The sequence below is a fragment of the Puccinia triticina genome, chromosome 11A, assembly GCF_026914185.1.
Source record: "Puccinia triticina chromosome 11A, complete sequence".
NCBI lineage: Eukaryota > Fungi > Basidiomycota > Pucciniomycetes > Pucciniales > Pucciniaceae > Puccinia > Puccinia triticina.
In genome coordinates this window covers 2,585,813-2,603,135 of record NC_070568.1, presented here as the reverse complement: position 1 = coordinate 2,603,135, position 17,323 = coordinate 2,585,813, and the positions used below count along the sequence as shown (strand labels likewise).

General features: G+C 46.5%; 4 protein-coding genes across 4 annotated transcripts; 2 read left to right on the top strand and 2 right to left on the bottom strand.

Annotated features, from left to right (window-relative positions):
- Window positions 1-15: 15 nt before the first annotated feature.
- PtA15_11A256 (uncharacterized protein) lies at window positions 16-847 on the bottom strand (the record flags this gene model as incomplete). Its single annotated transcript, XM_053161145.1, has 4 exons — window positions 16-243; window positions 344-365; window positions 431-734; window positions 805-847. The coding sequence occupies 4 exons, from the start codon at window positions 845-847 to the stop codon at window positions 16-18; spliced, it is 597 nt and encodes a 198-aa protein (XP_053025121.1).
- Window positions 848-5,706: 4,859 nt separating this feature from the next.
- Window positions 5,707-6,447, bottom strand: PtA15_11A255 (uncharacterized protein; the record flags this gene model as incomplete). The annotated part of the gene is made up of 2 exons (XM_053161144.1): window positions 5,707-6,376; window positions 6,437-6,447. 2 exons carry the CDS (start codon window positions 6,445-6,447, stop codon window positions 5,707-5,709), a joined length of 681 nt encoding a protein of 226 aa, XP_053025120.1.
- Window positions 6,448-12,775: 6,328 nt separating this feature from the next.
- Window positions 12,776-13,423, top strand: PtA15_11A254 (uncharacterized protein; the record flags this gene model as incomplete). The annotated part of the gene is made up of 1 exon (XM_053161143.1): window positions 12,776-13,423. One exon carries the CDS (start codon window positions 12,776-12,778, stop codon window positions 13,421-13,423), a length of 648 nt encoding a protein of 215 aa, XP_053025119.1.
- Window positions 13,424-16,182: 2,759 nt separating this feature from the next.
- PtA15_11A253 (uncharacterized protein) lies at window positions 16,183-17,041 on the top strand (the record flags this gene model as incomplete). The annotated part of the gene is made up of 4 exons (XM_053161142.1): window positions 16,183-16,326; window positions 16,389-16,541; window positions 16,604-16,701; window positions 16,765-17,041. 4 exons carry the CDS (start codon window positions 16,183-16,185, stop codon window positions 17,039-17,041), a joined length of 672 nt encoding a protein of 223 aa, XP_053025118.1.
- Window positions 17,042-17,323: the final 282 nt, after the last annotated feature.

Below are 17,323 nucleotides of genomic sequence, written 5' to 3'. Positions count from 1 at the left end.
GGGCCGGAGCGGTAGCTATGCTGGGTCGACTCTAGAATTGTCATCTCCTTGTTCAGCGTCACTAACAACGCCGACCGGATCTTGAACCGCCAGGGTGACAACTGAGAACGGTAGACGTGATCTGGCTGGAGGCCGACTGGGCCCGATGAGCTCGGTGCACTGCTGACATGGCCGGGTTGGCTGCGGAGCTTGGTGGATGATGATACTGAAGAAGAGTGATTGCCGGGGGATGGGCTGAGTGGACTGAGTGGGTTGTTAATTTAGATGAGTCGCGATGATCTCGAATGATGCCAAAAATGATGCACTCAAAAAAAAAAATGATTAGGTACGCGGCTCAACTAACAAGTGTGATTGGTTGAGGCTGTCTTTAGACAAATCTGTCCGTTTCAATTCATCACCAGTAGCTAATTATTCCTGGAAAAAAAAAAACAGAGAAGGAGAAATCGACCAACGGTCATCGAACCGACCTCCGAGAGCAGTCAGGACATCGGCGTCTGGCATGGCCAAGTTAGCATAGGCTGAGCCATGCATACCGAGCATGTGTGACGGCTGTGTAGATTGGTAGCAGGGGGGCTTACTTACGCCACCCGGGTTGGCATGAAAATGCGCCTCCGCCGGCGCCAGCAAGTCAAGCAAGAACTCGTCCTTCAGGGGCTCTGGAATCGTCGGGCGTCTGTCCTCTTTGTAGCGCATACGGGCTTTGGAAAAGGGGAAGGCGGTCACAGTCGCTGCGCCTGGCTATTTTTTACAAAGTAGGGCAGTGGGTCAGCATAAGCGCGTAGTGGTGTGGTAAACGCCACCAACCAGTGTTGGCAGGATTCTGCGGAGTGAGGAGTGGCACGGTCATGGAAACAATACGGTATAGAGGTGCGTTGCGTCAAGAGGGTGGGCAGGGGTTTGCCTTGGCGGTGGTTTTGGTAATCAACACCAGGGCAATTGTGTGGCTGGCGGTTTTGCGTGTTGAGAGCTGGAAAGGTAGGATCGTGGGCAGGAGACGGTGGCGGTACCAAGGCGGAGACGGTTGGCAAGGGTACAAGTCAAGCCACGGGGGTAGGAGTGACTGAGGCGGAGTTGCAGAGTAGGTTGGTCGAGTTGATTGCCACAAGGTATAAAGGGGGGGGGGGGGGGGTCGGGACGTTCTATTGATACGCAGGGGATTCGGTTTTGTTCCGCCCCCTCCCTGGGAGCCACCTAGCTGCTTGGTTAGGCCCTCCCTGGCTATTTTACCAACCGGCCCTCTTTTGCTTGTTGCTCCGGCACAGCTGGAGGGTCATCCATAGGGCCTTCGGGTCTTTGGGGATTTTTCAACGTCTGATACCTTGTGTAATAGATTTAATTATTTTTTGACAATTGTATAGGCCAAAACTTACATCTAAATGTCCAGGATTGTGTGGATTTAAGATAGTTGGATTGAATTCCTCTCTAACAGTTCTTTTAGATTGAATCTTCATTACTCTCTGTGCCAGTTTTCCAGTACGCATGCATTTCCCAGGTTGGGTCTGCTTTACATGATGAGTGGACAATCTTGGGTATCAATTTCAATCTCAACATGTTATTCTTACTCAAATTTCTGTGGCTCTCTGGGCTAATTTTATATTGAATCATCATATTCTAGATTGGCTCCCTTTGATTGTTTCAGGAATGATGTGGGGAGTAGTGTTTTGAAATATTTGCTATTAATTAAATGTGCATCATTTTCCATGTCAGTTGTCCCACCTGCAGATGCTTTATTGGTTCTGCTTGAAATGTTGTGTCAATGGCCCGCAAGCAATCAGCTCTGCTAGAATTCCAAGAGCCTCAGCTGGTGTTTTCTTTGGCTGAAATCCAAACCTTGAGAAATTCAACATGTGAAGGAGCCTACCCAAAACAAGAGCAAACATTACAAGTTTTCTCACGAGCTTGGTAGCAAGAACATTTGTAAAAGATACAAGCAGAGATCTTACCATCAGGTTTCAACTAGCAGACATTCTTTATTCCTCAAAGGAATTCAAGAAGAATAAAAGATCAGCTTGGTTAACAGGGTATCCCCATGATTTTTTTTTGGTTGCAAGTTGGTTGTCTGATTCTTCAAGGTTAGCTTTTACATGAACAAATTGTAGCAAAAAATCACAAGGCTTAGATACAATTAGGCAACACTTATCAAGGATGAAAATATGGTTACTGAAAATGTGACACAAAAATGCATGGAAACAAACAGCCTGTGATTCATAGTCAAAAGCAACATCCCAGAAGTGATCTAGTTCACCATTTCTGAGATTTTCAATGGTTGAATCAACATATAGCAAGATGTGTCTCTGGAAAACTATAAGAAGAAGAATCATATTTACGCCTCAAGTCATTATGTTCACTTGGATTTAAGGAAAGAATTTGTACAAGACTCAAAAATCTGGTTGTGATTGATTTATATGTTGGGTAGAAGAGGGAGTTGACATGCAAGTTGATTTCAAATTCCAATTTTTACTTCAAGTTTGATGGGAGGAATGGGGTCTTTGAATGGTGCTGATGTTTAAAGAGAGTATCTTTTTTTATCTGGCTGGTAGTGGCTGAGCCTGTGTTTAAATTGAAGCAGACCGTTTGAAAATTTCATATTTAAGTTCCGTTTGAGAATGATGAATGCATGTATTGGCAATCCCCAATTCAGTCCATTTATAATGATCAGGGATGTGAGATCTCTCTTCTAATTTATTGGCAGAAATGGGCTTTGGGTATGAGGTGGAGTGGCTCTACCATTTGCTGGTTGATTCTTGAAATGGCAACATATAACATTTACATGCTTGGAAGTGGGTGGTGTAGCCACCTTGGAATATAGTTGCAAATTCTTTTTGTGTGCCGTGACTGGCTCCCTGAAGCAAATTTTCCAAATTTTCTTTTTTTGGTGGGGATTTAAGGGCAAGCCATGCACAAGTGAATTGAGGCATGTTGAATCACCCTGAATTCCAACTTCACTGCACATGGATCTTTCAGAAAAAAAATATGGATTGATTCAATTCAGAATGAGGATTAACAATTTTCAAGATACTCAAGGCGTGAATTCTGAATCTGTGAGTTGTTGTGTAGTGAATTAGATGCCAAGTTTATAAAAAACTGTCTTTCCAGAAGGATCACGGTTTTTTACATTTATTCTGGTTTACTGCACCATTTTCTTCTCCCTGATTCAAGAAATATTTTTAAATAAAGAAAAAAATAACATATCTGACTTACAATTGACATTTCTCCAAAGTTTGAGCCTGAACTACTGTTGATTAGTCTGGAATTTAGGAATTTCTGTCTTCCCAAGTTGTGTTACTATTTTTTTCCTCTTCAGACTCCTTTCTATTGTAAAAATATAGTGATTTAATTCCTTGTTGAATTGAATTTTTGGTTTGTTTTGGTTTTGAAGCTGCTGACTTGAATTGGTGTGTGTCACACCAACGTACAGCCATACGTTTGTGTGACAAGGGGGATCAACAGGGGGCATTACACTTCGCGCCTTGGAGCGGCTTACATAAGCTCCTTGATTGAATATATCTTCAACCCACCATTCAATGGCCAACCACCGGGTGGAGTATACCACACTCCCCTTGATGGACGGCAATCAAGAGGAGTTTGTATCCCACCCAATGGCCGGCCATCAACTGGGGTATGTACTCCACTAGTGATGACCGGCCATTGGGTCCTGTGCACGCCACTTGATGACCGGCCATCAAGCGGCGTACTGGGTTTTAATGCGGCTCAATGGCCATTGAGTGGAGTACAGACCCTTGTACTCAATGACCGAGGTGTAGTGCTCCCCCCTCAATGACCTGTCTGTACCGGTCATTGAGAGGACATGAGACTCCCCTCAATGACTGGCACAGACCGGTCATTGAGAGGAGATGTTACTCCCCTCAATGGCTGGTATGGACCGGTCATTGAGAGGAATTATTCCCCTCGATGACCTGTATTGACCGGTCATCGAGAGGTGTAAGTGCCCTCAATGACCGGCACAGACTGATGATTGTTGAGGGGAGGTGCTACTCACCAGTCATCAAGAGGTGGAACGTGCCCTCAATGACCGGCACAGACTAGTCATTGAGGGGAGGTGTTACTCCTCTTGATGACCTGGACGGACATCAAGGGGAGAGAGGAGTAACACCTCCTGTTGATGACCGGTCTGTACCGGTCATCAAGAGGTGTGAGTCCCCTCGCACAATCCGGTCATTGAGAGGTTTGAGTCCCCTTGATGACCGGCACGGACCATTCATCAAGAGGAGGTGTGAATCTCCTTGATGCCGGTCTGTACCGGTCATCGGGGGGAATCACACCTCTCGATGACCTGTACACACCTGTCATCGAGGTGTGACTCCCCTCAATGACCAGCACGGGCCAGTCATCAAGAGGAGGTGTGAACCTCCTTGATCCCGGTCTGTGCTGGTCATCGGGGGGAATCACTCCTCTTGATGACCTGTACACACCGGTCATCAAGAGGTGTGAGTCCCCTTGATGACCGGCATGGACCAGTCATCAAGAGGAGATTCGACTCCAATCTGTAAGAATTCAGGTGACTAAGAGCGTGTATTTCATCAGACCTCTAAATCATGAAATATATGTACAATGATGACAGTAGAGAGAGATAAAATGGAGAGGAGGAAATGATGGAGTCTGAGCCTTACCTAAGAGCAGGATCGAGATGGTAAGAGACGGGATGATATGAAAAAGAAAAGGATATGAAAATGTACAAGAAAAGATGCGATGAAACGGTCTGAAAAAGAGTCGAAGACAGGGGAGAAAGTAGCTTCTGGCTAAAGTGATCTGGTGGTTGCACGGCGAGACAAGGTCGAGAGCCAAGGAAGGAAGGGGTGAGAGGATTCAGGAACGAGGCTTTTAAGGCAATCTGGCTATGGGATTGAAACTGTGAAGAAGAAGTGCGACAAGGGAAAAGGCAATCAGAAGGTCAGAACTGAAGGTCCTTTTATAGTAAAAATACCCAGTGTGTCTTACTCTGGTGTATGCCGATTATTGTTGCATGGCACTGGCCCATTAAGGGTCCAGGTTAGTTGCGGTGTCAAGGCCTTGACCAGTCTGGTCGTAATCTTTCTGCTTTGGGACTTCGCCTAGGCGGTAGATGCAGGTAAACTGGTTAGTGTACAGTTCCTGAATCATCAGTCAGGACTGATATACAGGTGTGGCTTACCTGTGTTGCTAGGGTTGACTTGAGAAGTGGCAAAGGCTTGTTGGTTGCAAGGGTGAGTTGGTCCCGACAAGGATGGCGCGCCGTTGGAGGAGTTGGGCGAAGTTTCACACAATCAAGATTTTTTTCTTTTGCCCCCGTGGTGTACCGGTTATGAAGAGGTGTCAGCGGGCATCCGGGTGGGTCAGACAGGGTGTGTACAACATAGTATACCCTGCTTGACTGGGGTTCAACTTGAACCCCATATGCACTCCAGCTCTGCACTCCCCTTTCAGGGAGGAGAAATATCATGAAAGGAGTGCTGGGGATATGCACTCTGATTTTATGGAGTGGGACTCACTGGCACTCAATACATTTTCTGGCCACTGCAGTTCTTTGTTGTGCAGATGAAGGAGCTGTAATGGGGAGGGAACCTTCATTTACCAATTGCGTGCTCAATGTGCCCAAATTCATTGACATTTTCTACTTCGCATCAATACCCTTGGATTGAGCTCTCCGTCAAACTGACCGACACGTTCAGATCGCACTGCAATGATCCCTGTAAGATTCTGCGTTAATCACCCCTGGTACTTGAATATGGCGCGGGTCTGTCTGAGGCCGAGGGGGAGCTTGAGGCCGGGGGGGATCGAGGTGCAGGAGGGGTCGTCGGGAGGGCGGGTGGGGGCGCTGCTTGGCTGGTGGTAGGCGCGCAGGACGGTCATTGCCGCCTGCCGGATCGGCTGCGGGTTCTGGTTGTTCACCAGCAGGACGGTCAGATACACGAACATCTCCAGGTCGTCCGGGTTGATCTCTGCCGCGGAGGCCAGTCGCGAGTTGAGCTCGTGCGACAAGTGCCCTGTGTGCTGTAACGGCGGGCCTCTCCCGGATGGCACGAATGAAGGCGGCCTTCGGGCGGTGACCTGGAAGCGATTGCGGTCGCCGACGGTGATCTTGAGGACAATTTTGGGACAGACGGCAAGGTGCATGGCCATCATGGGCCAGGTGTAGGCGCGCTTCTTACCGCTCTCGGAGGGGCCCTGGGCGACGTCGAAGAGGATCTCGGGGGCGCCCTTGAGCCGGCCATTTGAGCGGACAAGGGCGGCATACTTGTTGGGGTAGGTCTCAATCCAGTTCCAGATTGAGCGGCGGAGGGGGAGGGTGATGTTGGATTGGGCGGCGCGGTTGAGATGGACGAACTGGGCAGAGAGCTCGCGGACGATGGGGCTGAGGGGAGGCTTGCCAACCCACCTGTCGTGGCGCCGGTTTCGATAACAGCCACGTTCACATATCCGCCACCCCCAAACGTACCCATGACCCATCGCAAATTATCCCAACCATTGCCCTGCCCCGTTGAGCAACCCAACCTCTTGATCCAGACATCACAGGAAACCTCACCAAAACTCAGTGGTGTCCAGTTGGGGCGCAGGGATGCGAGCCTTGGTGGTTGAGGCGCAGGGTAGGGCCAGTGTGACTGCGACAGGGGAGATATTCTGGTTGACGTAGTAGGGGGCAAGGGTGGGTTGGGGCATTGTGTGCGTTGGTGAGGCCGCGGTTGTCTCAGTGGGAACGGTGGTGGCGGGTGGTGTATGGTTTTGGCTGGAGGGGAGGTGTTTGTTGGGTGGTACCTCTGGGAGTATCACAGCAGATTGGATTGACTATAAAGTTGGGTTGGATTGGAGGTGTTATTTCCTCAGGCAACTCAAAGGCTGTAATTCCAGCTGGAGAGTTGTCCCACCCCCGTCCGCTGTTGCATTTGTGCAGTTTGGCGTGGGATATTTGTGGGCCCCCCTTGTGCTTTAGGGCTGGGGGCCTTCCTCCCAACGCTTTTTAACCCTGCTAGACAGGGATGGGCGTTGGGCCACAGTGCGTCAGCTTGCTGCGCTAGGTGGCTGGGTGCGGGCTTTTTTCCACATGTTGTGCGCAATTTGTTTTGTATTTGAGCAGCATGTGCCGCTTTTTTTGTAATTAGTCTGTTTATGGGTGTATGCATGAGTCTTTTGGCTCCCTGTTTTGTAAAATGAAGAACCTTTGACCTTTTTTTTGTATTTTGGCAAATTGTAGGGGAAACCCTTGAATTTTTTTTCTACAAACCTGAGACTTTAATATACTTGGATTACAACTGTTACAGGAGGTATGAAAGACCTGCCCCTCTATGATACTACACAAGAGCTATCACAACAAATTTATTTATTGTTGTGGCAAACTAATGATAGAGAAAACTATGTGCAGCAGTCTCTTATCAGACCTAGATCAAAAGTTGAATTCAGCGGAAAGTGGATTTTGTAAGGGAAATGGAGTTGGAGTGGTTTACAGCAGTCTTGAGTCAGATAATGGATATAAGATATGTTTTATATGGTTTTATGTTTGTGATATGAAAGTGGAGATAAACTGATACAAAACTTCTGAGAGAACTGATGTTATATGTGAACTATTCAAATTGTCTTTGCCCTCTTCCTTAACCTTCAGTTAAGAGCAAAATTGGTTAAGATCACTTTGACTTGTTAAGAGCACAAGTGGTGATACTAGCTACTTGACTACTGAGAACTACTCTGAGGCATGAAAGATGTTGATGGGCAACTTGATTGAGATCACACTGCTGGATTTATGTGGATGAGGCTTGTAACTCTGAGTGAGATGTGTGTTCTGGTTAGGATTGCCTGAGTGGCATGCTGAAACTGAGGAGGGGAAACATCCTCCTTTTATAGTAAAATGTGAGGGATTTTTGCTGGTGGGGATCCTTGTGAGGGATTTTTGCTGGTGTGACCACCATACAGGTGTCCATGTGGTGATGGTATCCACGTGGTTGTGGTGGTGGTGTCCATATGGTATCCACGGAGTGGTGTCCATGGCGCCTACACAATTATGGAGGTGTCCACAGATGGAGCCATGCTGTGGTACGTGGTTGGAGCCAAACAACAACCCTGGAGGTTTCCACAGGTGGAACCATGCGGTGGTGCGTGGGTGGAGCCAAACAACAATCATGGAGTTGTCCACAGGTGGAACCATGCCATGGGCAGAGCCAAACCACGCCACTACATACACTATAAATATGTACTTGAGTCTAATTCTATACTATGTACTATCAAAATATCTCTACTGTATGTAATTATGCTTATGAACACAGTATAATACTAGTAACTTTTGACTGAGTGCAGCTAGCCTAGTGGTTCCAGTGAGTGACTAGGGGTTAAATGACCTGTAGACCAATTATGCAATAATACATCTAGAAATGTGTCTCCTTCTCAATAGTAAACTGTGACTTTATGTGATTTGATACTTGAAACACATTTGGCACACCACAGCGGGATTTTGCTGGCGGGTATTTAGCGGGGGCCGCTTTTCTAGAGTTTTTTGTGTTGGAGGCGGCAGTTCTGGCTTGTCTAGAGGTTCTTTTGGCGGGGGTTGGGGTGATTCTGGCTCTTTTGGCGGGGCTGACCTGCTTTTGCGCGCGGGAAGTACCTTCTTCTTCAATGGTTCTTCTGCAACTGATTTTCTGATTGGGGGGCATCCTCTCTTTGGTTTCTGATCTTCAATCATCTTTTCATCTTCTTTTTTCTTTGCGGCGGCCTTCTGTTGGTCAATTTTTGCTTTCTTTGTCTTCTGAGTTTCTTTTTCTTCAATCTTGCGCTTTTTTTCGACATGTTCAAACGCGGACGGGTCCCGGCGAGTAGTTTTGGGTTTATTAGGCGTTCCTTTGGGTCTTCCATGGGTCTTTTGGGCTTCAGTGGGCAGCTTGACATCTATTACGGTCCCTATGCCCTTGAGAAGTTGGTTGATTGCGGCCAATTGCATGTTGAGCTGCGCGGGGTTCATGGCGAGGAGCTTGGCCTTGATCTCGTCAATTGTTGAAAGTGCAGCTTCTTTGGTGTGTTTTGTGATGGGGCGCATGCTCTGGTGCGGACGGGGAAATGAAAATTTACATTAGATCCCCTGACTCCCAAAGTTTTGACTGCGACTCCCAAAATTAGCATTCCGACTCCCAAAATTGAGAGTCCGACTCCCAAAATTAAAAATCCAACTCCGACAAAATTGAAAATCTGACTCCCTAGAAATTCCGCGGCTCCCCAACATGGCCACAAATCTAAGTTTATTAAAGACAGACAATCACAAAAACAAAGATCAAGGGTTTCCCCTACAAAATAATGGAAGAATTCCCGTAGAATCTACGCCCCCCGTACAGACTAAAATTTCACAGATCTAAACCTTACTTGCTGGTGAAAATTGATTGAGATCAAGTTCTCACCAGCCAGTAAGGTCTAACCTGGCCTGATAGATCTGCATTTTTAGCCCACGGGAAGTCATCCAATAACAAGAAAAAAAATAAAGTCAAACAACAACACCAGACCCAATACCCATCCTCTTCTCGAGAGGCTGCAAGTATTGGGCAGATAACCCCCAGCGCGCCACATCATGGCAATTGCAAAGGGGGGTCATCAAGAATTAACCCTCAAACTGTGCAAGTGCAACAGCAGAGGGGGTTGAAACTGACCCCCGGCTGGAATTACAGCTCGGGGAACAGCCTGGGGATTAACAGCTTGAAGGGTGCCCCTCTTTTATAGAGCACTGACTCCCGGCGCCCGCACACCCCTCCTCGCGCTTGCCAACCTGCCATACCTGGTAATTTCAACCATCGTCCAGACACCCGCTCAGCCCTGACCACAGCCTAATGACAAACAACTTATTCTCCGGTTGCTGCTTACGCCAAGCCCTTGCATCTGCCAAAAAATGTCCAGGCAATCGGAGTGTGTAGCTTTTACAGTTCAGTTTGGCGACGGCGGTCACTTGAACAACAATTATGCCCCCCGTGAATCTGTCAACAACAATTCAACGCATAATCCTTATTTGACTCATCTTGTGGAGGCAAATCTTTGTAACCAATTTGGGATAAATTAAATTTCACATGCTATTTGCAAACCCGGACCTTCCTTCCCTCTTGCGCAGATTTACTTCATGAGCCTTGCCAGCTCTGGCCGCGCACATTTTGGGAAAACCGTTGCTTTCCAGATGCAAGTCGTGTCTTCACAGGATGAGGCCTTGGGTTTATAATCCCCTACCAATCAATTAGTGGTCCTGGCAGATATACCCATTGAATTTCTCCTTCCCCAGCACACAGGCAGGCCTGTCAATTTTCATACTTTCTCGCATACTGGACACTCTATGCCAACACGTTGAACTTACAACTTTACATCTCCCTGAATTTGTCTTGCTCCACCCGTCCTCATGAAGCTCTTTCTCAAATCAAAATTAATCTTTTCTTAAGTTTTGTGCTCTATTGATTCTCAATCCACCCAACCCCTGCAATCTTGTGGACGTCCCGTTCCAGCGTCAAATTCTTCCTTACAAATACAAAACACCAAGCATCATGCAACCAACCAGCTACCCTTTCATTGGAGATATATATGAAGTAGTGCCGCTCCCCTTCACTCAATCTATTCCCACTCCATCTTCAGCTACTGCTGTACCCAACTCCCTCCGAATGTTACGCCGTGCCCCTGGTTTTGGGCCCACTTTTCCTACTCCTATTCACAGCTTCACTATTCTGGGCTGCACTTGGGCAGAAGCCGAAGACTTTATCACTGCAATGCAAGCCACTGTCGTGTGGAGCCGCCAGCGATCTCCCAAGAAAAAATTTGTTAATCCCATTCGTACCGGCAAGAGGGGTCGACCCGCGGATCACTTCTTTCGGATTGATTTAATCTGTCCCCGGAGCGGAATTCACAAGGCTGTCCCAAACTCCCGAAAACAGCACACTCTGTCACGCAAATGTGGCTGCAAGAGCAAATTCAGCATCTTTCATCACATTAAGACTAATACACTGCGAGTCGAATGGTCCTGGATACACAATCACAACCCTTTTTCGGAGGACGAAATGAAGATTAATCACCTTCCAAAGATGGTCGAGGATTGGCTTACTGAACAAGTTGTTGCGGGGCTCAGCTGGAATGCAATCTACGAGTTGTCGCTTTGCCAAGACCTTTTTGCAGTGAGTTTCATTCCTTCTTCCATCTCATCAATTATGAATTGTTCAAAACTGATGAAGAATTTTCAGATGGTCGAACCAGGTGTTGTCCCCGAAGCATCATACATCAAGTACGACCACGTCCGATATCTGATTCGAACTCAAATGGCAGTTGTAGCTAAGCAAGATGCCGACCCCTTTGTATCAATCACCCTGTGGGCTAGTAATCTTCAACAACAGGGATGGAGCACCCTTCTCGCCAGCTCACAAGATTCCCCAGATTTCATATTCGCCTTCCAATCTCCATGGCAACAACAACAACTTCTTGACCACGGACAGGGTATGTACATGATTGATAGCACGCACAACACCGTTGACAACGCATTGCTTTCAGACGGACGAAAGTTTAGTTTGTATACCATTGTCATCCGTGATCCAGTTGTAGGCAAAGGGTTGCCGGTCTGCTGGGCGTTCACTGCGTCAGCGGCAGCATAAGTTTACTATGCTGAAATCTACATGATCCGTGAGATGTAGCTAATTCCATTTTATCTCCCATCCTTAGTGAGCCCGTCGAACAACTTCTGAGATGGCTCTGACAAACCACTGGTATTGTCCCATGTGCCATCATGAGCGACTGTGCTCTTGCTATCAAGAACGGGGCCACTGCCGCTTATGCGGACCTTGGTGCACAAGCACCCAAGATATATTGGTGTGTGTTCCACGTCTTGAAGGCCTTCAAGAGCAAAGCAATCTTGTACCTTCAAGATAACTCCGAAGATGCGATTACCGAGTTTCGCAATGTTCTCTACGAGCAGCGAGTCTGCCCGGAAATCCTTCTTGCACGACTATACGTCAAGTGGAGCCGCATCAACCCGGCTTTTGTCCGCTACGTGCAAATTCAATGGCACACTAATGTGACACATTGGGCTATGTATTTTCGCTCGGTCAGTTGCACAATTTTTTTCTACTGAAGTACTCTTGCAGCTAACTTACATCCAACCTGATTGATCTTGTACATAGACCCCCCATCAGGGGACTCATACCAATAATTACGTGGAGGCGTGGCATCGAAAACTCAAAGGGCAATTCTCTGATTCTCGCGAGCGCCGACGGATTGACGAACTCGTACAGGTGTTGACGGACCAGGTGCACACATTGTTTGTGATGACACAGATTCAGGTCGCCCAAGGCATAAAGCGCCAGACGACCAACAAGTTTCAGTCTCTCGCGAAGGCTAGCATCGACGGGTACAGCCCAGTGGTCATGTCACTACTGGGAATACATGTCATAAGGCACGCTAATTATGTGGGTATCTGTTCTCTTTCCTTGTTCATGTTCTCCGAAAAAGTATCAAAACTAATCCACATGAAAAGCAGTTCCACATCTGTTCATTCACGGCTCCAACATCCAAGTCATACACTGTTCAATACGAGGAGACTCAGGGGGGCACGCTTGGTTGGGTTGCAAGCTGTTCGTGTGAATACTTCAGAAACTATGGCAGTGCATGTAAACACATGTACTACCTCGCGAGGGAGTACTCTCTGTTAGTTGTTGAAAATCCGGTCGAGTTTCTAGCCAGACCGGCTTCCCACCAAACCCACTTGGCAGCGGTGCCCACTGACTCGGGCTCCGACCTGGCGTACTTAGCCATCCGAAGAGAGCCTCCTCCTCGGCCTGCACCTGCGCAGATGCCCGCAAAGAACTTGGACAGGCCTCAGAACAAGAGGAAACGACCAGCCAACAGTTTGGACATCGATGAACGCTTGATGACAGAACAGGAGTTGGCCGACTTCATCCGCACCTGCGCAGAAGATTTCAATCATCCTGAGCCGTCGTACAACCTTCAAGAACGCCTCAAGACCATGTCTGCACAGGAACAAGATCATCACAGGTTGAATCTCTTGAATTCTCTAGTACGGGCACTCAAGAAAACGACTGACATCATGAAGACCGCCGAGAATCGCCGCCTCATCTCCAATAAATCTTCACCCAAGTCGATGTGGTGGTTTCTGAACGCAAGCAAGGAGATAGAAAATGAAGTGTATGGAAGATGTCCAACGGCCTCCAAACCAAAATCGGCGAAGTTCATTGGAATCTCGGTCGTTCAATGCCTCCCTTGCGACGAAGTTGAGAAACTGGTTAATCACATGCAAGAAGCTGGCATCAAGGCGCTGAAAGGAGCTGAGAAACTGCTTAATCACACAGGACACATGGCCGAATTTCTTGCGCGGGCCAATGTGATGGACGTTGAATTTTTAAGGGTGAAATGCTGGGAGTTGCTGGGAAGCGTAGAACATAGTTGTCCGGGGCTAAAAGCTCGGAAGCAGGTCAGGTGATACAAGATCTGATTTTTGGGCCCGGTACGAGTTTTTTTAATCCGGGAGTTGTAAGATTTGTAATAGCGTAATCAACTGTGGCAAGACCAAGTGCGATGAACATGAAGTCATGTAATTGAAAGGAGCTGTTGTTGCATCTTATTGTAGAATATGAGGTCGCTGAGTGAGAGGAGAAAGTAAGAGAAATATAAATAGGAAGGTAAGCTTCTGGTGACAGACAAGGTGGGGTCTTATAGAATATGGAGGCTACAGGGCAAACATCCCCTTGAGCATGCCCGGGGCATAGGGCAGGCCGGCTGATCCGCGTGACGAAGCCCCTGGTCATCTTAGTACCAGGCAACCACTGTGGGGTGGGCTGATGCTGTTGCACCCAACAACCAAACTGCTGGTAATCTTATGTACAGAATTTCTTCATTGTGCATAACGGTTACATACAGATCGGCGACTTCATTATGTATTTTTCCTGGAATTGTTGTTGACAGATTCATGAATGCTTGCATCATGTGGATGATAAACTCAAACTTGTCGCAGCCCACAAGATCTGCTCGTTCTTCATCTCCGCCCTCAGCCTTTTCCGGGTCTCAATTGCCACCCATCTTCAAATCACACATTCTTCCTTCTTGCTCAAGCATCGACCGCTCTTCGCCACAACAAGCATACATTGGAACTGCCCGATGGTACTTAGAGACCAGTTATTGTTGGTATGTTAGAGCCTTGGAGAAAATCATTGGCCAAGGATTCTTCATTTGTCAGTGACCTGGATATCTTTTCAGATCTCTTGATACAATCAAAATACCGGACGCAATCTCAGCATTGAGCTTTGGGAATCAATTTTTTGGACAGCCTTCTTTGGGGATTCAACAAACTTCAGAATCCTCATTGACACTGTTCCCACCGAGTAGTTGACTTCCTTTCGGTCCAGTTTTCCCATCAGGTAGTGCGACCACGATGGTTAGGAAAGCCAGTTTTGTGAGCAGTATCACTGATTCACATATCTAATTGACAGGAGCTCCAAGAAAAATGAATTCAAATATTGGTTGAATGAGAGAAAGACCCAAACCGCCATTGATCCAGTCTTTAAACATGCGATTGAACCTGTTTTCAAGTACCAGCTCAAAACAGACCTGGGCCACTAATCCTCAACGCTGGAGACAATTGTCCCGGGCGTCGAGCCGCCCCACATCGCCCTCCAGACTCTCACTCTCAGGCTTGTGGCCACCCTCTTTGCCTTCATTGCCCTCAAGACCCCACTTCCTCTGCAATTTTTGCAGCGTCAGAGCCACTAAACTCAGCCTGTGGAAATATCAATATCTCAGCTCTGCCTCCCTCCACAAAGTATATATTTTTGTTAATTCATCTTCTCCCTGTGAATTCCTGCACTTGCCCTCATCTCATCAATATGAAAGATTATCATTGTTTCTTTCTACCCACACATGTATATATATATTACTCAAAAGCCTGTGATTTTAACTTAATTCATCTCAAATCCCTTCTTAATTCCAAATAAACTTTTCCAATTGCTGCTTGTTAGACCTTGATGGTGGCTTCCTGTAAGCTGAATAATGGGATGGAAGGGAGTAGGAGTAGCATGAAGAAATTCAGAATTGATGATAGATTATGTGATCCCAACCAGAGATTTCCCGGTTCCTGAAAAAAAAAATGGCAGCATTTTGCTCTCCTGAAGGCTTCCATAGTGAGCCTGAAACTCTGGAGCCTTGTCAATTTCTGCTATCAGGTGACCTCTATTTATACCTTTTCATTTCACCTGCACCTACAAGCGGAACTCTCTTCCTCCGCAATCATAACACAAATCTATTGTTCTATGTTTATTGTTCTCGTTTTGCAACCTAATCCTAATCTTCACACGTTTGTTCCCTCCTTCTTCCACGCAATTGGCAACAAATCATCTCATCCTCAACCTTTGTTCAACCGTATCACTTGACCTCAACTCAAATGTTTTCCTGAGCCAAACAATTCAATCCTAATTTGCCTTTCCCACAACCTTCATAGCTTCAAATCAAAACCAAACGGTACAATGTACCCAACTCCCAATTCCAAAATTCCTTTCTATCCCCTCAAACAATTTCCAATTATATTCCCAATATTCAGCCATTTCCTATTACCAATCCTTACACAGTTCACATACTATTTCCAGCAAACAAGAAGTTCCTCCTCCCTAAGCATTTGCCGAATCCAATTCCTCCCCATCCGCATCAATTGATGCTAAGTTTTACTCCACAAATTCCAACCTTGCTAAGCATTTCCAGAACCAGTTATTTACCCTAAACTACATCTCACCTCGCCGCAAATGGATTATTCAAAACCCATTTCTCATTTCCTAATCCGATGTAAACCACTTCACACCTATTCTTCTTCAACTCATCACTTTACACATCCTCACCTCTCCAGCATCCTCAGACTCTCGCCGCTCAATTCATCTCAGAAAAATAAACTTTCCGTCTCTTTAGACTTGACACTCCTGCCATATAGATATCGCAACTCGCAATGCAAAACTATACCCCAAACATCACCGCCACTATTCCTCTATCAAAAATGTGATATGTACCTTCTCAATCTTTTTTTCTCATCTTCCTGTATTCCTCTTCAACATTGGCAACACCCTCTTCCTCAACACACATTTCTGACATGCTGTTCAAAATAAAACTCACTCACAACACCAACACATATCTCCGAACTCTAATGTTGCTCCTGTGTTTCATTATGATGCTGACTTGATCTTGGATATTGGCAAATCCGACATGTCTCCTATGAAGTTCGCTGACAAGAGCTCAGTTGTTGGTTTTGGGATTGTCACCGCCAAACACAAAACGCAGGAAGAGCTCCCAAACGGATCCGTTTGGAACTTAATGGTCACTGTCCAGCACACTGATTATGATCCCTTGGTAAGTGCTCTTATACGCTGTTTTAAACCTGATCAAAGACACCTCTAACTCGCCAATCATAGACCAAACAACAGGTTCAGTTCAAGACCCAATATAAAATCGGTGGACAAAAAATTTTGGCAAACACCTTTGGTCTATTCCAAATTGGTCACAAAGTTCTTATTTCCGGCAATGTTTGTGGATACGACCAAGAAGCATTTATGTGGATTGTGAATGTACGTCGACAATTCGCATAGCCCGTCGCCTCTTTCTCTGATATTTTGGTGTATTGGAACAGGCTTTATCATTTTCCATACCCTCAGGTCATCAGACAAATACCCTGAGCTCAAACATCAAGTCCAACAACAATGCTGCTATGCGCCAACGCCCTGGATTGTAGGTTTCCTAACATCAACCCTTAAGTTTTTGCTCTCATGTTAATATGCCACAATTCAACAGGATATCTCTGGAGGACTCCGGAAGCTCCGCTTCTCAAGCAATTCAAATTGAGGACAAGACAGCCAAGGGCTCACAGGTCTTGCCTACGACTGACGAAGGACCTGAACATAGCAATGTCAAATCTGAAAATTACTACGATACAATCACAAGCACAGGTTCCAAGAAAAGAAGCCAAAAAGATATTCTTGCTGATGCTAAACGGGCCAAAAAAGAGCTTTGTGCACCGTCAGATGTGATGCCCATCCCTCCAATGAACCGCTCAGACCCAATTCCTTGAGCCTTAGCTATTAGATAGTCTCCTCCATTATAATCAGCCTTGATCCCGTGTTCAATAATATCCATTGTTTTGTGCGGCTCTGCTACATGTACATCACAAATTACCTTGCCCTTTGCTGCAGGATTCTATCCTGGTCATTTGCTGTTCCCTATCTTACACATACCGAGTCCAATTCCTGACTTTCAATCAAATGTCCTACTCTTGCGTTTTTTTTTCATTTCCTAGATGGGAGTCGGAATATTAAAAAGGGGGGTTGGGTGATTTCCGCAGGAAAAAAGGAGG